This window comes from Danio aesculapii, chromosome 8, assembly GCF_903798145.1.
Source record: "Danio aesculapii chromosome 8, fDanAes4.1, whole genome shotgun sequence".
Classification (NCBI taxonomy): Eukaryota; Metazoa; Chordata; class Actinopteri; order Cypriniformes; family Danionidae; genus Danio; species Danio aesculapii.
In genome coordinates this window covers 22,397,363-22,421,782 of record NC_079442.1, presented here as the reverse complement: position 1 = coordinate 22,421,782, position 24,420 = coordinate 22,397,363, and the positions used below count along the sequence as shown (strand labels likewise).

The window sequence follows — 24,420 nt, the reverse complement described above, 5'->3', positions numbered from 1 at the left end:
CCTGCACATGCCTGGACATGTCAGAATTGCCCCAAAACTTAATATTTGGTATAGTGGTTGCAATGTTTTCAATAGAAATCTCACATTATATTATGAGTCATCATATTTACACAGGAGTGGCTTTGCATACAAAATTCATTGGCCAAATTTTATTGTGACTCAGGGTGATTGGTCTCCAACACTATTTGGAATCCTCACACGATCATCACGGCATTTTGTATCCATCCCCTCTTTCATGCAATGTGGTTTCCATTTGAAATATGTACACTAGAAAGGCTCATCCTTTTTCAGAGTCTCTGGTTTATCTCTTGTAAAAAAAGTCGATGTACCCATTAAAACTATATATTGAAGCCTTATAATCTCCATACAAGTGCTCATCAAAAAAAGGGGGTCTCCTCCTACTCCTCGAGCCACTGGTAGCTTGCTTTGGTCTAAGATTGGTCAGAGGGCAAAAAACAATCAGAGACTCGACCAAGCCCTAGAAGTTACTGTGGAAAAGAGACTGCTCCTGGCAAGCACTAGCAGACTGGCTTTAGGCCTGACAGAGCAAACATGGCTAATGAGCAGATTGACAGAACTCACCTATGTTCTCCACTGTGAAGCAGGCCTCATCATAGGTTGTGTTCTGAGGAACCGAGCGCAGCTGGATGCAGTAGGAGGTCCAGATTCGTGTGAAGGTCTTGTTGAAGTAGCACTCGTTTTCCACAGTATGCGTGTAGTCAGGGCACTCATACCACTCACTGGACAGGGCTCTGGACACCAATCCATAATAAAACCAAAGTATTAGAAATATACATGACAATCCCTTACACTGCAGTACATAAAGCTGACAATCTATTTAGAAAAGACAATAAAAATATGAAATGACAATAATCTACACTGAAATAATGCAGTGTGTATTCTACACCACAATTTTAAACAGATTTTAAAGGCCATCTATGGTAAAAAAATCTACTTTTCAAGCTGTTTGGACAGACATACGTGCATGTATGGTGTATAGATCGTCATATTGAGGTGATATAAGCACACCCAGTGCTTTTTTTTTCAATTTAACAACATAAAAAACGGTGGACCAATTGGAGCGGTTTTCAGATCGACCGCAACTTTACGTAGGAGTGTAGTCCCCCCGCCCACCAATATTGATTGACAGGCGCGTCATCATATCCTCAGTTTGTTGATTCACGTCCGTCATTTTCAGCGTGAGTCGAAGCGATATCACTAAAGGAACACCCTAGCTCTATTTTTAGATGCAAGGCTCATTGGGCTCAACACAAGAGCAATATTCTCCACATTATTGCTTTAATCGGAATTATTGGTTGTATCTTTAGGTAGGTTTGCAAACATGTGTACTTCTCATTGAGTCTACCTTATACTTCAGCCGTTTGCATTTCTCGCGATCACAGAAGCTCCCTGTGATCTTAACTAGGTGCTGCTGTACCTGATGCTGTGCCATGCGTTTTAGAATTCTAAACATAGGTTTCTATCAGGGTACACACAACGGCATGACGATTCGGGACACTTCATGTTTCTGCCGCGCCACAGAGAGTGTCTGGTGTGCCGTGTCGCGGCTTCGAGCGACGCATCCCGTGCCTCAGTCAAAGTTAATTCAGTGTGCGTGGTTATTAGTCTCGGTGTACAAGCTCGGTACTTGAAACTAGCACACAGTTGGCTGTAAAACTATACAAAGATACAAATGATTTTGTACTCTCTGCTTGGTCTGTGTCCAAGTCGTATATGTACGACTGATTGCTGATCCTCTCACTCCTGCTCCTTCTCTCAGTCTGCCCAAACACAGAGCGGGTGAGCTCATGGCTCCGCCCCCTTGTTACGTTGGGCGGAAAGCCGAAACTAGTCTACATGTGAAGGAACACACCCCTAAATCAGCGAACTGTGGACACGCCCCAACATGACACTTTTTAACACATTATAATAAAAAAAATCTGAATTGTGTTTTAAACTGAACCTAAACTGGCACACTCAGAAGAACCATTATATTAATATTAAATCATAAAAAAAGAGGTAAACTATGTGCCCTTTAATGATTATTTTACATGTATTATTATAGTTTTCACGCATGTAGCATTTATGACCACATACGGAGTCAAAACATGTTCTTTATACTTTGAGGAATTCTTTTTACACATCACAAGACTATTAAGAAGCACAAATATCTGATTACAAGTGACAGCTAAAGAATGGTACAACAAAAAAAGCTGATTAAAAGTGATGAAATACCACATTTTATAATAATATATCGCATTTTATGATCTGAAACGTGCTGTGGCTTATATTCCAAGTCAGCTTACATAATGTAATTAATGTAAATGAAGCAAAACATTCATGTACTTGGATTTGTATCAAATGAGACAGACATTTACATTTTGCACAGGGCATTTCCCACACTCCACTAGTTTCAGTTTCAATTTAGATAAACTTTAGGCTTAATTTTGGTTCATTTTATTACTTATTATTTAGAGATATATGTACATTATTTCTGAATGATATTATACAATTTACACAGGTTTTTTTTGTTTCTTCTCAACAATGTTGATCGGTGCGACTTATAATCATTTGCAGCCTACAATATACTCTAATAAACTTTAAGTGATGTTGACGGTCCACCAAAAAAACAAACACATATTTAAATATTAAGAATCTGCAGCATCTGCACCTCTATCTATAGGTGTCTTTATGAAACCTGTTGTTTTGATGTTTATCTCACTTTGTCTGATAGAAGAACCTGAGGGCTCCAGGCTCAGAGAGGTTCTGGAAGGTTCCAGCGCTCCACCAGCAACGGAAAGTCACCAGCTCGGTGGAGCGACAGCTTGTAAAATGAGGTTCTTTCATTGCATCAGACTCTGAAAGAGAAGGGAGCATGGAACATCATGTCAAACAGTATAAAATTGGGTATAAACCATTAGAGAATAGTATAACACATCAATAAAATTGTCTGTACTGTTTGTAAAGCCATAATTGGTATGTTTTGAAAGATGCAGTGAAAAAAGTGATTTGTACACAGCAAAATGTAAGTGAACAGATTATAGAATATCCAATTTAATCATTTTTAAAACAATCCACAATAAGCAGATGGACTGACTAAATGTGAGGTGCTCAGTTTTGGGTATGAAAGGACCATCTTTGTCTTTGCAAGCAAACCTTGATCATGGGTAAACATTTTGTGTCATAAGAAAGTTGTCAAATAAAGTCACCACAAAATGAGGTTTTAAAACTACAACATACACAATTGTGATAAGATTCAGAGCCTCCAGAGAAGGAAAAACAATCATTAAGAGCTCAGATTTAAAGATCAAAGGATCCATACAGAAATTCATGAGGGACAGATGCACAAACCACACGTCTATTATGTCATAGAAGGGTAGCAAAGCAAATGTGCAAAGGTACTATTGGAATTAGCTATGTGTCCGTCCACCTACTTTTATGCACATTTTAGATATGCGCATAAAAAAGATGGAAACGCCAAATGCGCATAACTGAGTAGGGTAAACTTTTTATTCAATAAGAAAGAAACACCATAAACTACGATGGAAACAATTTTACTGACCAAATGACAGTATGCACATTAAAAAAGTCACGTGATTTCATCATAAGAGATCATGTGATGATAAAAAAGTGTGTCAATGGACAAACCAGAAGGAATAGTCAATAGTCAATCCCACGCCTTCAAAGGCTTCTCCTACTGCAGCAAATTCTGTTTTTACTTTTGATATTTGGCTCCAGTTAATCAGGACGTGACGATTTTGTTCTCTTTGAATCGTTGGATGGAAACGCTGCAGTATTTGCATGTCTTTTATAAGATATTCAAGTTTTGCGCATAAATTTAATTTGCATCTTTGGATGAAATCAAAGCTACTGACTCAGAATTTGAGGTTTTGAAAACATCTCCATTAGACTATTTTTTGAAAAAAGAGGGTGTGTTTTGTATTTTTTAAAGAAAATGAAAAAAGGCAGTTCTTTTATAGTCTCCATTTTGTTATAAATATGCATACAGTGAAATTTACGGTCATATAAATATGTAGCTACACGACGCCTCAACATTTTTGGTGTTTGTTAAGTTGTTAATATCAAAATGAAAATAGGCAGTTCCTTATTTCATGTTTCCTTTTCCTTTTGAACATTTACCCCAATGTGTCCTCGGGAGCTTGTTTTCCATATCAAACTTGCGAATTCTGAACTTAAGGAAAGAATGCAAGACTGAAATTTGTGCACTTATTACTGAGGAAAAAGCCGCAATTAGAGGGGCAAATGTCTGCAACCATGCCTCCCTTTTCAGATGTCTCAGTTTTCCCCCAACCAACACAGCCTCTTTTAGTGTGGATAGCGTGGTAGTGTGGACGGACGGACGGCGTAACCGTAGCAAAACTTATGCATTTTAAAATGAAAACATATTAGTGTAAACAGGGCCTAGGTCTGACTCCTATTGAATATATATGGCTCATCATGAAAAAGGGAATCAGACAGCTGAGAAGGCACAGTCTAGTATCATGTCAGATCTGTCCCAAAATTTTAAAGTGTGTAAAAGCCATTGAATAGAAACTTGATTACATTTATAGAATACAATTTATTTGATTAGTCAAAAAAATGTAAATTATTTATTCTTTGTACTGTTGTCAATGAAATAAAGGTTAAAGTCTGCTCAAGCCAGAAGTTGCTGCTAATTTTTATTTCAGAGTCATGCATTTCCAATTGAAACAGAATACTGAGTAGGGGCGGGGTTTTATTTTAGGCTCCTCCTGTTATCGCAGCAAACTAGTGTTTGGAGGGGTGTGGCTATGCATATCTCGCCTAAACCCTCAAACTGACATCATCAGAGAAGGAATGCCATTTCAGAGCAGAAGCAAATGCTGAAATTTTAGTTAAAAATTACCAAAACAAATTGTTTTTTTCAATGAATTTACCGTTCACTAAATCAATTGTTTACTTTAAAACTGTTAATGTGTTCAAGCAAAATAAACAGTAATTTCTGATTTCATGCAGACTTTAAAGAGCATTAACCAAACAATTCTCATTTATTATCGCATTTTACAACTTCTTCAGAATCCAGGTTGTATGTTATCTTTTAGCACATTGTCAGCTCCGTCCTCTGCATTTGAGCTCCTCTGGTGCCAAGTTTACCAGCAGTCCTCTGCCGTCCTCTGCTTTTTGCGCAGCCATAAATAAGTCTTGGAGGGTGCAATTGATTTCTCCTCCTCTATTTCTTCGCTCCTTGCCTAACTGCAGTATAAATCAGCACAGCTAACACATGGCACCAAATCCGCGAGGTATCAAGATTTTCTATGACACCCTGTTTTCATTCGATCCCTTTCTAAATTGTGCCTGTAAAAGCTTCAATTTATGGTGGATTTGGGAATAGAGAGGACCGTTAAAAAAATCTAATTTACTCTGAAGAAACGTTTCTGCTGAGGATCCCCCACACCCCTATTTTTCCCATTCTCCGTGGTCCAGTCCGCTTGTGGTGACAACAAGATGAATTTCCCCCCGTCTCACAGCTGCTGAGCGCAACAAAACTACACCCACAGCCACACTGGGCAGGACTGAGCATGTGGAGAAGTGATTTTCAGTGCGAGTTCACACGCATGCAACAACATACACATTAAAAGAGAAACCCACACGTTAAAAGTCATATTTTTCTAATGATTTTATAAACGGAGATATTTGAAAATCTCTTTATAATGAATGAATGCATTTATATAGCACATTTACTCAGCATTACTGATCACCCAAAGTGCTTAACAATCATATCAAAGGGTCTATAATGCTAAATATGAATATTCAATACTCAAAAGGTTTTAATTAAGAAAACAGCCATTCTCTAACTTCTTAGGCTGCCTATGAGAGCCACAAGGATTTAGAATAATTTATAATGCTTAAAATGTTCAAGAAAATGCTTATTTTAAAAAATAGCAACAATAATTTGCATCTTTTGATGCCAAACTAATGTATTATAAAAAAAAGGGATTAGACTATGATATTTCATCATGTTTAATGTTGATGTTTCATATTTAATTAGTCTATATTGTTATGTAATGTACAGTACTTTAAAATAAAACCATTGTTGTAAGTCTGCATGATTCTGGCTAAAATGAGAACCAGGTTTTTTTTTTTTTTTGCTTAAAATCAAGATCACGATTTTCTCCCGATTCTGTAGATGTAAAATAAAGGTTAATATGAGTAGGCTATTGTTATTTCTCAAACATATGATAAAACAACAATAACAAAATTAGGCCTATGTGCAAGTCTACTGTTGGTTAAAATGCTGCATTTTGTATACAGTAGACTTGGAACTTGAACAGACATTAAATATGTCCTGGTTATTAATTCACAGTAAAGTGATGCATCAGAATACAACTATTTATAAATCAAAAGTTGAATTATTATGTTTCAGTCATATGCTTGTCATGTGTCATTGACAACATTATTAGACCATTTTTTTCACTAGTAAAATGAGACATTTGTCATTATTAGATTTCCTCCTGCATTATATAACACAGTAACCATTTATATTCATGCACAATACTGTGTTAGCTAGAAAAAACATATCAAATGCTTGTAATCATTATTCTAAAATGCGATATGATCATTTAAATGATGTGCATGCTGATTTCACTTTCACTGCCGAGTGCGCTCATGGCTGCCATCACTTTGTAAAACAAAAAATATATGCAAATAAATCATACTTCCCGTTAGGGCTGCACGATTCTGGCAAAAATGTGAATCACGTTTTTTTTTGCTTAAAATCAAGATCGCGATTTTCTCACGACTTTCAACATGTCCGGTTTGTTAATTCACAGTAAAATGATGACATCAGAATACAACTATTTATAATTATAAAGTTGATTTATTATGTTTAGGACATGTGCTTGTCATCTGCCATTGACAACATTATTAGACTACTTGTTTTCACTGGTAAAATTTGAATTTTGTCATTATCAGATTCCTTCTTGCATTATATTCAACATTATAGATAGGCTAGGGTTGTTATACTGAACACCGTAAACATTTATTTTCACGCACAACACTTTGTGTTCGCTATGAAAGAAAAAAAAAACATATCAAATGCTTGTCTTAATCATAAATCTAAAATGCGATATGATCATTTAAATGATGTGCGCACAGGTTTCAATTTCACTTCTGAGTGCGACTCATGGATGCTGTCACTGTGAGAAAAACACATACATGCAAATCAAACCTCCAGCACGGCCCTGAAACGATCGCCCTGTGCAACAAACTGAATGTTATTTACAACTCCATTACCTGTTTTCACAGCCTATGCAGGTTCGGTTCACTAATGAAGGCATCATTAGCGTGCACGCGCGCGTTCCCAGAAGTAAACAAACAGCTCGCGGTCAGCTCACGAGTGATTTCGCAGCCGCGAATACATCATTACATGAAGACAGAATTGTCATTTTTGGGTGGGTTATACCTTATAAATACAGTATGTGCCACTTTTAACACCATTTGAAGGTGTCAATGTTGCTGTGAAGACTTGTGTGACTGCCTTGCTTCTCTCCTGACCTTGAAAATATAATGAATTGTAGAAAAGCTGAATTAAGATCGTGTGTAGGGTCGAATCAAGATTGTGATCTTTTTTCGATTAATCGTGCAGCCCTACTTCCCGTGTGGCTACCTGTTATTCACAGCCTATGCAGTATTCTATTGTAATATTCTTAATTATATTGGCGGGCACATGCACGCCCTCTCAGAAGTAAACAAACAGTGCGTTAGCTCATGCGTGACTTCGTGGTTGCGTATACGTCATTACATTAAGACAGAAATGACATTTTTGAGTGAATTATACCTTATAAATACAGTATGTGACACTTTTAACACCATTTGGAGGTGTCCATGTTGCTGAGCAACGTATATAAAACAATGTGAAGACTTGTCCGAACACCTTTGCGTTTCTCTCCAGACCTTGAAAATATAATTAGCTGAATCGTAGAAAAGCTGAATTAAGATTGTGTATAAGGTCGAATCGAGATCGTGATGCTTTTTTAATTAATCGTGCAGCCCTACATTGTTGTAGTTTGACAATAATGACCTGATCTGTTCACATCATGCTGGCGAATTTAGAGGTTCTGCAAATCTTCCCAAATTGCACAGATCATATGGTTTATTTACTGCCGTTTTCTCGCCACTATATTTTTCTTCTGTTTTCTTAGAGTGCAGTAACTGTTTACATATTTTGTATGTTACTCTCAGCATGATAAACAATGACTGGATGTTCATTATCAGTATATCACAGCAAATGTATGTCCAACTTCTTTAAACTTTTAGGTGAAGCATGAGTTTCATTCTTCAGTTGATCACAAAAGATTAAAGAAAGCTTAACATTTGTAAACATTGACTTCCATAGTATGAAACACAAACACTATGGAAGTTTCCAACATTTAAAAAAAAAATAAAATAAAATAAAATAAAAAAAAATAAAAAAAAAAAAAAAAAAATATATATATATATATATATATATATATATATATATATATATATATATATATATATATATATATATATATATATATATATATATATATATATTTTTTTTTTTTTATATATATATAGACAGAATTTATCTTTTTGGGTTCCCTTTAAGTTTCTAGATGGCGTTCAAAGCAGTTTTATGTTAGACTATAAGTATTGAAAATGAATTGATTATATCATAATTAGCAAATCTTAAAATTCCGTAATTTTGACTATTAGTTAAATGGTTTAAAATGTGCACTATCTATCTATATATCTATCTATTTGTCTATCTATCTGTCCGTCCATCCGTCCGTCCGTCCGTCCATCCGTCCATCTTCAAATAGTTATTTTGTTGCAGTATAGATAAAAAAGGGACTTGTGGAGCTGCACATCAATGGATTTGCTCTTCAGTGTTTGGACTTTCCGCACTGAAAATTAAACCACATTGAACTGACCTAAACTGAAATTCCACTCTGAAAACTGGACTGACGGTTTCAATACACTAGAACTTCTATGTTAAGCTGCTTTGACACAATCTACGTTGTAAAGGCGCTTTAGAAAAAAGCTGCTATACATAGCACTATACAACTTGTGTTGAGAGAAAATAGAAACAACATTTAAATGACCAGCCCAAAAACGAATTTATTCAAAGCAACACTTAAACCTACATTTCTCACTTGGCACAAATACAAATGTTTCCATATCTGCAATGCAACACTTGGTTCCAAATGTATTACTTATTACAAAAACGCTCATAATTCCCTCATGTCCATTATTATTCAAATCAAAATGCATAAAAATGTACTTAATATCATGGCAGTAGTGGTCATACTAACCAGTAAACACTGCAGCTGCATTATAACCTCTGTTAATAATCGATTAAATATCACTGTTTTTTGTGTGTACCATAGATTTGTAGACCATAGACTAAAACCTTTATCTAGTATCTTCTCAGTATCTCGAAGTCTCTCATGACTCCAAAAACCCTGTTATAACTGCTCCCTCCTTCAGGAAAATTCCGACATGTGCAATAAAAATGCCTGCTATGGAAGTGATCAGGCCTGAAATAAACAGATGATTTGTGGGCCACTGCAGAACGGATGAGGGACAGAACAGAAAAGGAACATTATTGCCACTGAATAGTTCCTAGTCAATATTTGGTTTGGTGTTGGAAAGGGGGACAAAAAAAAAAAACAGATCAGTGGTCTTCCAGAACACACACACGCATAAACACACACACACTCTCCAAAACATTGCAAAAGCAGCTGTAAAAAGGCCAAATTTCAGCTTCGGGATCAGTTTCAACTGTGTTAGATGTCAGAGTGCGAGACTTTTTTTTGTTTATCAAGGACAATTCAGATGTGGTAAAAGTGAAAAATGAGCCTTGTGTTTTGGCTACACTTTTGATGAGCTAAACTACAAAAGCAGCTGCTCTCATGCAAAAACAGAATAATTCAAAGTATAATCAACTTGTTTTGGGTTTTCCCCCCTTCATTTTTGACAATACGAGCTCCCATCATATTATTCACAGTAAAAGAGTTTCAGGGCTGTTTCTGATAATTACACAGAGAGTGAGTTCTGCAGTTTTTTTTCTTCTTGAGCATGTTGCTGGATCTGGAAGACAGAGCTTTTGAGCCAAAGTACTTGCGCAAAAAAAGAAAACAGCTCGTTCATCATTCTGATGTTTGGCAGTGCTGTGGAATAATAATCTGTGTATGTGGTTGTGCAGGCGTGAATATTTTGGATCTGACCACTGATTCCTACACAAGAGATCCAACAAATCATTAATGACGTGCAATATGGATTTTCAAACCTGAACTAGCATGAAATGTTCCAGCTAAATAAAATGAAAAGGCGTGAAATGTAGAACTCTGACATTGATTTTGAAAGATGTGAATCATGTTTAAATGATTGCTGGTTGTCCCTAAAGAGCTATTCAAACACAGACTTTTTAGTTTTTAGTGTGAAAAAATAAAACATTTACATTACAACAAAGCGACCCATAAGAATTAAAACCCTGTAAAAACTACAGTATGTTTGTTTTTTTAAATTACCCATGTTTTTATTAAATATTAGCCTACTAAGATGGTTAATTAAATTTAAACCATTTGAAAACTATATTTAAACCATTGACAGTACACTGTTAAAATGGTACCGCTTAAAATGGTGTGTAAATTCTACATTAAAATCAAATTATCACAAGGTAGGGCTGCAATATTGCAAAAATAAAGTTGTTTCAATTAATCAATTTTTTATTCCACCAATAAAATTGTATTTAAACTAGGGCTGTGCAAAAAAAAAAAAAAAAACAAAATCACATATGTTTCATATCATACGATATTGATAATTATTGAATATCTTTAACAATACATTTACCAATATTAGTTTTTTTTTTAACCACCTTATTTTAATTTACCAACATTACTAAGACAAATAGTTTTAATAGTCAAAAACAAAAATATTTAAACAAAATATCTCATCTCTATATATATATATATATATCTAAAATATACATAAGTGTTAAACTAATTGTGACAACCATATACATAATTTTATTATTTCTATTTTGCTATACGATCATGTCTAATGATTAAAAAAAGTCTTAAATTTGTCTAGCTTTTGAGGATATTTTGATCCTTTGGTCTTTTACTATACAATCATGTCTATTGATTGATTTGATTAAATTTATTTTTGATTTTTTTAAATTAATTAATTAATTAATTAATTTATTTATTTATTTAAATTCATCAGCATAATGTCTAGCTTTTGAGGATATTTTGATCCTTTGGTCTTTTGCTATACAATCATGTCTATTGATTAAAAAAAGTCTTAAATTTGTCTAGCTTTTGAGGATATTTTGATCCTTTGGTCTTTTGCTATACAATCATGTCTATTGATTAAAAAAAGTCTTAAATTTGTCAAACGCTGACTAAAGAAACAAATTAAGACTTTCTTTTAAACAATAGATCACCCACCCCAACTTAATATGACCCTGTTCAACTTAATTCACTCTATTTCCGGAACTTGCTCATAGTAAATGAACAGTAAATAATATTTTACTAGACATTTTTCAAGACGCTTCTATACAGCTTAAAGTGACATTTAAAGGCTCAACTGGATTAATTAGGTTAACTAGGCAGGTTAGGGTAATTAGGAAAGTTACTGTATAATGATGGTTTGTTCTGTAGACTATGGAAAATAAAATATGGCTTAAAGGGGCTAATAATTTTGAACTTAATTATTTTTTTTTAATTAAAAACTATTATTCTAGCCAAATAAAACAAATAACTTTCTCCAGAAGAAAAAATATACTTACATACTGTGTAAAATTTTCTTGCTCTGTTAGGCATCATTTGGGAAATATTTAAAAAAGATATTTAATATTTAAAAATTTAAATATTAAATTTGGGTTTAATAATTCAACTTCGACTTCAACTGTACATATTCACATATATGTTCTATGCTTTTGCCATTTGTAGATAATGACTCTCACTGTGGTTCGTTTTTAGAAATGTTAGAAATGATAACCTTTTCTAGTCTGGTAGATCTCTATTTTCTTTCTCATTAGTTATTTTAGATTTTTTTTAATTAATTAATTCATTAATTTATTCATTAATCTATTTATTTATTTAAATTCATCAGCATAATGTCTAGCTTTTGAGGATATTTTGATCCTTTGGTCTTTTGCTATACAATCATGTCTATTGATTAAAAAAAGTCTTAAATTTGTCAAACGCTGACTAAAGAAACAAATCAAGACTTTCTTTTAAACAATAGATCACCCACCCCAACTTAATATGACCCTGTTCAACTTAATTCACTCTATTTCCGGAACTTGCTCATAAAAAATGAACATACATTAGCTTTTCCACACACCCCTCCCTGCTTGAAAACGTAAATAAAGCTGTAGCTCATGTGGGTGAACGTTTACCGTGAATGAAAAACATGAGGCTTACCGTAGCTCCCCGCAAAGATGGACCGTAACTAGGAAACTGGCCCATATAAAGCCTGGATAAATGTTTTCCACTTCAACAAACTGCAAAAAGATCTGGCCACATTTCACCAATTAACCCATCTTGATGGATTGCGATGACTTGAAAAAGCATCTTTATCACCAGGCCGTCCAGCAAACGTCTGGATTGGCTCTGGGTTATGAGCTGCTGAGCAGACGAGCCATCTTTTTTTCCAGCTCATTTGCTGCACAGACGACAGTTTAACAGCAGAATGAGATGAAAGTGCGTACTTCAGCGAAGATAGTGCAGTGTTTGTTACTTTTCACAGCACTTTCTTGCATAATGTCTGGTGAGCTTCTGTGCGTCATTCGGAAAGCATGTGAAATGCATTTGACGTCGTCTATCAATGACGCTAAAGCATCTGAAATGAGGACTGTCAAAACCGTACTTTGCAAAGATGTACATTAGTGGCACTTTAATTTCAATGTGTGAGCATGTGTTTTCTTCATTTTCTGCCTGAATAGAGAGATGCCGAGATACCAGCGCTTTTCAATGATCTGGCTTCTATAAACCGCAGTTGCATTTCGTTCATTAAGTGTTTTTAATTAATGAATTGTTTTAAATTGCATTTAAATTACTTATAGACGGAGGGGCAATTTCAATCAGATTTCTTACAAATGTAAATTATTCAGAAAGGAATGCTGCTTAGAGAACATTTTTCAAATGGCTACATGTTTATGGTCTATTTCTGAAAAGAAATTATTCGAAAGAATGAACTGAAACAAAAAGTGGCAGTAAAGAAAAATAAATAATGTTATAATAAAATATATCAATATAAATATATATTTATAAGAAATGTACCATGGCTTTGACAACAGAGAGCATTATACATTTCTTATATATATTATTTGCAAATGACAATTGATTAGAATATTTTTTTTTCAAAATCAAGGATATTTCACCAAAAACTGCTTTTTTATTATGCATTTTTTTGTAACTGCATGTGTACACATATACAATTGAAGTCAGTGAATTATTAGCCCACTGAATTATTAGCCCCCCTCTTTACTTTTTTGTCCAATTTCTGTTTAACAGAGATATTTTGTCAACATGTTTCTAAACATAATAGTTTGAATAACTCATTTCTAATAACGGATTTCTTTTATCTTTGCCATGATGACAGTAAATAATATTTGACTAGATATTTTTCAAGACGCTTCTATACAGCTTAAAGTGACATTTAAAGGCTCAACTGGATTAATAAGGTTAACTATGCAGGTTAGGGTAATTAGGAAAGTTACTGTATAATGATGGTTTGTTCTGTAGACTATCAAAAATAAAATATGGCTTAAAGGGGCTAATAATTTTTTTAACTTAATTTTTTTTTATTAAAAACTACAATTCTAGCCAAAATAAAGCAAATTTCTCCAGACGAAAAAATATACTTGCATACTGTGAAAATTTCCTTGCTCTGTTAAACATAATTTGGGAAAAATTTAAAAAAGAAAAAAAATTGAAAATATTAAATTTGGGTTTAACAATTCAACTTCAATTCAACTTCGACTTCAACTGTACATATTCACATATGTTCTATGCTTTTGCCATTTGTAGATAATGACTCTCACTGTGGTTCGTTTTTAGAAATGTTAGAAATTATAACCTTTTCTAGTCTGGTAGATCTCTATTTTCTTTCTCATTAGTTATTAAATTTATTTTAGATTTTTAAAAATTAATTAATTAATTAATTAATTTAAATTCATCAGCATAATGTCTAGCTTTTGAGGATATTTGGATCCTTTGGTCTCTCCTTCAGTTGTCAGGCTACTTAAGTGATTTCTTGATTGCGAACAGGCGTGACAGAAATAGGTGTGGCAGAAATGCGGAGCTAGTGTGTCTTCCCATACTGATAAACTTCCGGTGAACGGTTAATGTGACTTTTTACCATTTTACATGGTTCCTTTTATAGCATCGATGTTGTAATGTAATTAAAATACAATCAGTTAAATAGACTTTGGCATTCAATTAGTTGCTCAAGTGTAAAAGGAGATAAAAAGCCGTTTATTCGCACCCTCCATTGAATTTATTGGGGTAAAATAAATGTTCATATTTAAAGACATGGCGTGAAAAATGTAACTTAATGCAGTGCTTTTAGTAAATTCTGAGACCCACTTTATATCGAATATCACTCAGCCGGTGGAGATCGCTGAATTTTAAAGAGCCCATATTATACATGAAATAGGGTCATATTTAGGTTGTAAGGGTCTCCAACAACAGTCTAATATGCATGCAAGGTCAAACAACAGTTTTATGGTCTTATAATCTGCATTTATTTTTACCTAATTATCCCAACGACTCCCATATGAATTGTTCAGCGATACATTTGTTCCCAACCCCCTCCTCAGCGCGAAGCTAATCTGCGCTGATTGGACCGATGACAGCCTGCTGCGATTGGTCGACAGTGACAGGCTTCAGCACGAGACAGAGTGAAATGCCCAGCTGGTAATCAACTATATAAAAGTAGTCACAGTGCACACGCGCTTCATAGTGTAAGGCTTTTTTCACACACACACACAACCCTCCTCAGAAGAACTGGGGAGATCGACGCGAGTCTCCTAGCCTCTCCCTCTCCCTCTCTCTCTCTCTCACACACACACACAACGCTCCTCAGAAGAACTAGGGAAAGCGACGCGAGTCTCTCTCTCTCTCTCTCTCTCTCTCTCACACACACACACACACACACACACACACAACGCTCCTCAGAAAAACTAGGGAAAGCGACGCGAGTCTCTCTCTCTCTCACACACACACACACACAACGCTCCTCAGAAGAACTAGGGAAAGCGACGCGAGTCTCCTGTCTCCTAGCCCCTAGGCGTCACAAACTCGACCTGTTCTTTTTCTCTCTCTCTCTCTCTCTCACACACACACACACACACACATAAACACATCACGTTCCTCCTTAGAACTAGGGAGATCGACACGAGTCTCCTAGCTTACGATCGCCATAGCAACGACAAACGGCAGTGGAACGCGAGCTCACAAAAGCCTTTAACGTTAAATCCGTAAACAAAGCGGCACGCGTCGCGTTTTTAACGTGGCTTACATGTGATAAGAGAATATAAAGAGTAACCGCGTGTACTGTACCAGGTTAACAAGTAACAAAACACAATGAATACATAATTTGCAAGTTAAACGAGGCAACAATTTTAATCGCACTTACTTACACTAGTGAATAAACCTCAACCACTGACTCTTCACAGTTTCATCTTTGGGTAGAGACTGTCAATATTATCCATCTGAGCACAGCGTGACTTCATTCGACCGGCGGCGTCTGTGTGTGTGTGTCTAGTGTTTTTTCTGTGTTAGTGGGCGGGGCCGCAGGTTTCAAATCTCCCTGGTTTGCGCGCGTAACTACTGGCGAGGCTTGTGTTTCGTGGCTGCGTCATCGCGAAACACCTAATGACTCGTTATCAAGACGACTCGTTTGAAGCACTATGAGTCGACTCTTTTATAGATGAATCAATAGTTTTAAACACTGTACACTTACAGATTTAAGCCTTAGCTGGATATTTCACTTCACTTAGAGCTGTGTTACACACTACATGGAAGGGCATTTTCAAAAACCCATAATATGGGCTCTTTAAAGAAAACAGACCTTAAACGCGCCGATTTTGCAATGGCATACAGTTCACCAGAAACGCTTAACCCAGGTTACAGACAAATTAAAAGTCCTTTAGCATACTTCTCAGAAATTACATACAGAGTTAAGTTATGTTTTAATAGGGGGGGGGGGGGGAGCACACACAGGGCTATGTAGTTTTGGATGACGTGCATGACGTGTTTACTTGTGTTATCTTTGAGTAATTTTTTTAATTAGTTGGATAATCTGAAACATTCAAGTGTTACAAATATGCAATAAGTAAATACATTAATTAATTAATTAATAAAAAAACGGCAAGGGTGCAAACACTTCACACCACTGTATACACATAAGCACTTAAACAATTATGCTAAAAATATTTCTATCATCACAGGGATAAACTTCATTTAAAACATAAATAAATAAATTGTACTTATTTAATAATATTATATAATATAATAAATAACATTTTTATATTTATTACTATAAATATTACTAATTATATAAATTATACATATATATAATAATAAATATTACTAATTATATAAATTATATATAAATTATATATATATATATATATATATATATATATATATATATATATATATATATATATATATATATATATATATATATATATATATATATATAAAATAATTAAATTATATTTGTGTAATAATATTATATAACATAAATACAAAAGTTTTTTTACACGTTAATAATTTAAATAAAATTTTACCATATGATGTCCTTAAAACTTATATGATGCTGTTAAAAATGTGATGTTTCGTCTAGAATTACTTTCTCACAGCCCCCTTAAAAGAGCAAATAACACTGATTGTAGTAATGTGTATGTTCAGGGTGAGGAGTAAATTGAGGAAATAAAAAAGGAAAACAGCTTTTGTTAGGAAAACAGGAGAAGAACATTATGTCCCATTAGCATATGGATGTGTTCATTAACAGACAAGAGTTTTCATGCCTTTTCACAGAAAATCAGAACATTATGATAATCATCCCTGCACCGTCCACAGATAGCTTATTGTGGTTTCATTTATTCGGCAGTAATTGGTTCAGGAAGCATTCTGACCAATAACTAAATAACAAATAAATAAACAGCAATGGCTTAACGTGAATCCAGAGGTCATGATTTGTCTGCACTCATTTGGCAAACACATAAATGAAGCCTAAAAATCCCATTAACTTCTTCTTTGCACTGGAAGCCTAATAATAACAGTACACAGAAAGCTGTTGCATTTCATGCTTAAAGGGACAGTCCACCCCAAAATGAATGTTTGCTGTTAATTAACTTCCCCTCATGTCCTTTAAGACGTAGGTGACCTTGTTCTTCAGTAGAGTATTAAAAAAAAAATATCAGCTGAAATTGTCATCCTTCGTGATTCATATAATGCAGGTAAGTTTTAAATATTCCTAGTGACCCCCATGTGTGTTTCTTTAATGTGACCATTTTTAACACATTGCTTTAAAGTTTCTATGGCGACACATCAAGTTTATCACCAACACACCACAGCCCCAATTACACATAAATATTTAGTTTCTTTTTTCCCTTTTATGCAAACGTTGACAAACATCCTAATGACATTGCAATATATCTGATATTCTGATTCTAAAAATGCTTAAGAAAATGTATTTCGTTGTTTAAACAGCTTGATCATGTTAATTTCAACCAAGGTTCATTGAAAATATGTGCCAAGGCATACATTGTTTTGTCAATCTCAAATATGTTTCTAGGGCACATTTTCTCATACTGTCGGTCTCAAACCCTGGTCTACTCCACTGCCCAAGTCAGGGACCGTTCACAATAAGCTACCAAACAAATCTGTAATGCTTGAAAAGACTTCCATACAGAGGTGAACAGTCAGCTGTACTGCTCCGTATCGCACATTTTGCCCACAAAATGCAGCCATTATGCACCACGAGGCACATATTTCTCGGTTCTCAAAAATGTATGCCTGGGCACATTTTCTCAATGTAGAGTTTAGGTTCTGTGCTCAAGCCCAGACTTGACCTGACTCGATCTGTGGGCCGGGTCGGGCCGGTATTTCCTGCCACTATCTTCAGGCCGGGCCATGGTCAAGCATTTGTGTGTTTTTTTTTTGTTATTAAGTAATTAGCCTAATTGGGTGGAAATCTATGCCATAATAAGAAATATGATACAAATATTTTAGCAAAGTGGACCTAAGCTACACATGTGTGGGTCTACAAAGATGCACAACTTGCAACACGTATCATGTGCAGCAATGCTATACCTCCTGCAACAGAATCTCCTCCACTGGCATACATTCACACTGCACATGCAAGCAGAGGTGAAGCAGCGCATGGGCAGTGCATATGTGGAGCAGAAACAGTGCAGAAAAAAATCAGTAGATCTCATCGATGTATTTATTGGGGAAAATTGCTACTTTTTACTGTCATTCAATGTGTTTTTGACCATTATCAATGCATTGTCACTTTAATTGAGTGTGAGCAGCAGCAAAAATAAACTTAGTGCCGAAATGATCTTGGCACTGCTGCTTCAGCTCTGCTCACGCTCCGCACTGACATGCTGCTTCTGCATGCAGTATGAAAGCTCTTAACTATTTACATGGATGGCGAAAAAAACACGAGCTACTCACGGTCTGCTCAAGTGTGTGGTGGGAAAGAGGTGATAGCAAAAAAACCCCACCAAAAAAACGGGGACTTCTACGATGAACAGACACATTAAGCAGGCTTGTCATGGCAGAAACGATGATAGTCAGCCTTCAATGTCCTCTTTTGTTACGATCCATTCTGAACAAACAAACAATGCAGTTTACGTGCTTCATCCTTGTTACATTATTCATTAAGATAAATCAAAATTATTTTCTGTAGTTTAAACAATTGTAGTTGAGAACGTCTGTTATAATGGCCCACATATTAAAAAATAGTCGGGTTTATATCGTGCTCTGGCTCATAATTACAGTTAATGAGTCCGACCGGGTCGGGCTTGGACACAAGGTGCATGGGCATGGGTAGGGTCGGGTTTAATTTTTCGGGCCTGATCTAAGCTCTATCTCAATGAGCCTGTCTTATATTATTTAATCTATGATGGTTGATGGGCACCGCCTTGTTTATTCTACGCTGCAGGAGAGATCAGACATGTTTACAACATGTTAATTCATCAACTTCTCCTAAGATACATGAAAGTAAGTGGCTGTTTTACTGGAGGGGGAATAGAGAAAACATTCTTGTAACCTAAACAGTGTATATGATGTGAATAAAGCATTGTCTGATTAGATTTTAAAGTAATTATTATTTCTGTCTCCATAGACAGGGTGTATTTTATGTTTTGCGGGTACATATTTGTATTTAAATGTCTGAAACCTAAAAATAAATGTTATTTATTTGAAAACAGTGATAAATTGTGATTTATGATGAGTGTCATTTGCAGATATTCTCTCCCACAATGCCAGCCAGCAGGGAAAGCAGATTTGAATTTAGCAGCTGATCATTTGACACACTCAGTGAGCTAATCACACCGGTGTGACTGTATGTGTCAATGAGTTATGATGAGTCAAAAAAGCAAATACAGGCCAAATCTGTGGCTTATAACTTAATTCCCATGTCTTAATTGTAAACTGACTTAAGACTTAAGTTCTCTTGAGGCTGTGGATTAACTGTAATAATGTTGTAAATAAAGTTGCTGCACAGTTTAATCATTTCACAACCTAAATGTATTGTCAAGAGCCAAAGGAATTCATTTTGTTTAGCCTGTTTGTTGGTTTTTTGACTCTCAGAATGCTGCTAGTCAGACTAATGAATCTCCAGGGACCACAGTTTCAGCTAAAAATCATCTTCAATGTTCTACTGAATAAAAAAGGTGACCTAAATCTTGGATGGCCTGCAGGGTCAGTAAATTAACAGCATTTTTTTTACTTTTGGGTGAACATTCCCTTTAAACTTTTTGCTTTAAATATGCAATTTTAATTTCTGAGATTGGTCAAGTAAAAACATGCCTATGTTTTCCCCAATCGCTGTTGTTTTCATTAAAAAATTGCCTCATTTCTTTGACCTCAACAACATGGGTCAACTTGGTTAATAAACAAGCCAAGTAATGAGCACAAAATATGACAGCAGTGATTATGCAATTTGCACATTCTCTGTCCCTCAAAACTAATTACCAATCACACACGCACATACACAGCAACTAATGAGCAGATATCAGAAAAGCCTTTGACCCAACGGCGTAACCGCATCTGAAGTGGTTCAATATTTACTGCAAAACACAGTTAAAATAATCAATTAAAGCAGCAAATTCGGCAGTAAACAGCTCCAAGTGAATGACCATTATGCAAATTTGTTCCTTAACCTTAAAAACACCCCAAAAATGATGCAGAAAATGTCCACTTCAACATTATCGTCAAAAGTGTAAGTTAATCATGATTTGCTGGTAAAATCTGAAGAGGCCAGACTTTCTCTCGCAAACCATGCAAAGGAAGTGCTTTCCAAATTATGCCTGATTAAAGTCCCAAGGGAAGAAATTCTCTCAGCAAGATCTATTCCAGCAGGGTCATTTGGGGTGACCATTTCAGCGCAACAAAACACAAAAGTGTTGTCTTGCTGGAAAATCATAATTAACTCAAATGCACAGCCAGCAGAATGTGTGTCTTAAAAATGCATTCCTCATGGTCATCTGTGGTGACTATTGAAAAGAAAGAAACACACTTAATACTCAAATTTCCTGTTTATGGCAGATTTATATACTACAAGCGCACACACGCACACACACACACACACACACACACACACGCGCACACGCACACACACGCACGCACGCACGCACGCACACACACATGCACACCCACAATTGTAGGTTTGCTGCTCTGGCAAATCGCAGAATAATTTTCAAGTAGACCTCAGGTCAATATGGAAGTTCATGGCTGTCACTTACTTGTTTTAAGTTATGCTGATTGATTTTTTTTCCTCAGTATTGCCATGTCTTGCAACATAATTCTGACTTTATTTCTCATGATTCACTTTTTTAATAGCTGCAAGATATGAATTCAGAATTCAGATGTAAACCATCTTCTGTCTAACAACTGTGGCTTTATCTCTTGCTATAGCCATTTTATAATGTAAATCTTCATTTCAAACTGACTTTGTTCCACTAAACATTGCCAACTTGCCATTTTGAGTTTGTTCTTCGAATTGTAACTTTATTTTTGCAACTGCAAATTAATAGTACAACTTTCAAATCTCAAAATTACAATTTTTGCTTTGTAGCCATAAAGTTTAAAACCCTACAACTCTGAGTATAAAAGTTCACATTGGCATATAATTATTATTTTTTTTAAAGGTGCAGAATGTAAATTTGACACCCAGGGGATGAAGTTGGTATTGCATTCCAGGTTCAAAACGCACGCAAGAGCAGGTTGCCAGATTGACGACATCAACAGGAGCGAGCCTGACTATCAAGCCTAAAGGCTGATTTAAACCGTGTTCTAAATAAAAGCAACAGCATGCGATAGAAGAAATATTTTCCATATTAAAAGGAGTTTTGTTCTAACCAACACCTGAAATATATATTTTAGAAATGGCTTCTGTTTCTTGCAGCTGAACAACAGGATAAACTGACAATCACCTCAGGTACACCTCATGTGCTTTTTTCAGTGTAAATGCTAATATTAGTGTTTGAATGCCATTTAACATGAAATTTATTGTCATACTACTGAAAGTAGCAGCAGATGCAACTCAGATCTTAAAAATAAACCATTGTTTATTTTAACTGTGACTCAGTGCAAGTCAACAGATACCAGTGATTCAGCATGTACATTTAATAATGTTAAACAGGTTTAATATGTATTAATTAGATTATAAACATTTTAATTTTGTTGGAGTGCAGTGAGTGCACTATTCTGTGCTTCTGAATGACTGTTTTTAAATTTCTGCAGTTTTTCGTTTGGTGGAAACAGCCAAATTGCTTAACACTGCAAATCTTATCATGTAGAGTGTTATTAGGACACAGTGTTACAATGTCACCTGCTCACCTAATACTTACATTATTTGCTAATTAATAAAAACATAATGTGGAACTCTGAATCTGCATCTCATTTAGGAATCTGTTACTGTCCACTGGAGGTCACATTTCGGTTGCAGATGCACACTTTGAGAGCCTTCATGACTGAATGAATGAAATACACTGTTTTCCACCAAGGCAACCCATGGTGCTGAAATATAATTGGCTAAACTGACATTGGGTCGGTTAAAGGGACCAAAACAAAGACAGATGTTCCAACAAGTAACATTTTCAAAGCAGAATATCTGACTTCAGCAAGAATGTTCACTTAGCATGTTTCTTAAATATCTGAAAACATATGGTATTTTTATGGTTCAGAAGAGTCCTTGTGTTGGAAATAAGCTTCCATAAAACAGCAATCAGACATTCATTCTATACCCTCAAGCATCGTAAAACATTTTTGTCTACTCAGTATCCAACTACTGTATATGAGGATAAAACTCAATTTCAGGAGGTGTTTCCAGTGCTGTTCTGAGCAGAAGAATGTGTGTCACCGCTGGGTCAAACTGTCATCGCTCTAACAGACCAGCAATAAAAATACTCGGTGACAGTACAGCACGTGCACCACCTGCTGCTCTTTGCCCTTTAAAAACATTGTTGAATTTGAAGGGAGGGAGCAGGAAGAACAGCAGTGCTTGTGGAAAAAGAAATAGAAACTAGAGACACATTCTTCCGATAAAATAATAGGTCACAAATTATTTTACTTTTCATTACACAAAATTTTTAGTTGTAAAGAAAAGGGAGAAAATTTAATTAATTGCGACTCAGTTACAATCAGTCTGAAGCTGTAAATATTTACAAAAGGTAAACTGTGGTAAACATGATTTCAGTAAATAGAACTGTAAAACTGTTATATGTTTTACTAGAAAATACTATTCCACTTCAAAATTTTGCTTATTTTAATATTACTTGTCATTTCGAAGTATTCATTTGTATGTTAAATCAAAGTAAATCTTTTTTTTTTGACAAATACAAAACAAGACTATAAACACAAAATAAAATGCCTGACGTAAAAAAAATTGCACATACAGGAATACATAACCATAGAGCATTATGCCGGCAGCTATCTCTCTGAAACTCTCACATAGTCGCCAAATGAAGCTAAGCAGGGCTGTGCCTGGTCAGTACCTGGAAGGGAGACCTTATGGGAAAGTTAGGTTGCTGCCAGAAGTGGTGTTAGTGAGGCCAGCAGGGGGCAGTCAACCTGCTGTCTGTGTTGGTCCTAATGCCCCAGTATAGTGAAGGGGACTCTATACTGCTCAGTGAGCGCCGTCTTTCGGATGAGACGTTAAACGGCGGTCCTGACTCTCTGTGGTCATTAAAAATCCCAGGATGTCCCTTGAAAAAGAGTAGGGGTTTAACCCCGGCATCCTGGCAAAATTTGCCTAATGGTGGTCTGGCGCAATATGGCTGCAGTCACGTCATCCAGGTGGATGCTCCACACTGGTGGTGGATGAGGAGATTCCCCCCAATGTGTAAAGTGCTTTAAATGTCTAGAAAAGCGCTATATAAAATGTAAGGAATTATTATTATTACTATTATGCTACAAGCAACAAAAGGCAGGACCAGTAGGAAGTTTTGTGAAAACAGAATACAAATAGATATCCATTAGGACATTATATCATTTCAAATCTCAAAATATCACAGACAGAGACATTTATACTGTCCAGATATGGTGTCCATATGCGGATAAATGTATCAGTTGTGGAGTGACTAAGACATGTTAGAAGTTCCAAAAGAATAGTCTCATTAATAATCGAATGCCATCCTTTTATAGAAGGGAATTTATTGCTGATCCATGACATTAATAAGTTCTTCCTGGCAGCAAAAGTAAATCAAAGTAAATCTTAATAAATATCTATCAGTGCAGCAAAAGTGTTTAAATAAATAAAAAAAAATATATATATATATTAAAAATAATATAAATGCAGTTTTATATACATTTATATATACACAGTGCTCAGCATAATTGAGTACAGCCCATTTTAAAAATGGATATTTTCATTAATTTCCCAGTGAATATAGGTAATGTATTTTGGTGTATTTTAATAAAACAGATTTATTAAACAGATATATTTGTTAAAATAGCATTTTAGTCACCGGACATCTTTAGAAATAGACAGACAATACATTTAAATTCATGTGAAATATCGCAAAAACTATTTTTTAAATTACAAACTAAAAAATTTCAACAACATTTTATTTAGGTTTTGTTTCTCTTGCTTTTTGATCCTTTTAAAATTTTTATTTTATATTTTTCCCTAACATATAAATTTGGCCTACGAAACCAGTAG

General features: G+C 35.2%; 1 protein-coding gene across 1 annotated transcript in view; it reads right to left on the bottom strand.

Annotated features, from left to right (window-relative positions):
- The window catches only part of ghra (growth hormone receptor a), an 84,863-nt gene that overhangs the window by 18,215 nt on the left and 42,228 nt on the right, over positions 1–24,420 (bottom strand). The window contains exons 3-4 of the mRNA XM_056463413.1: positions 2,723–2,858; positions 583–752 (exon numbers count right to left, since the gene is read on the bottom strand). Of these exons, the coding sequence (XP_056319388.1) occupies positions 583–752; positions 2,723–2,858 (306 nt within the window). The remainder of the gene's footprint in view (positions 1–582; positions 753–2,722; positions 2,859–24,420) is intronic.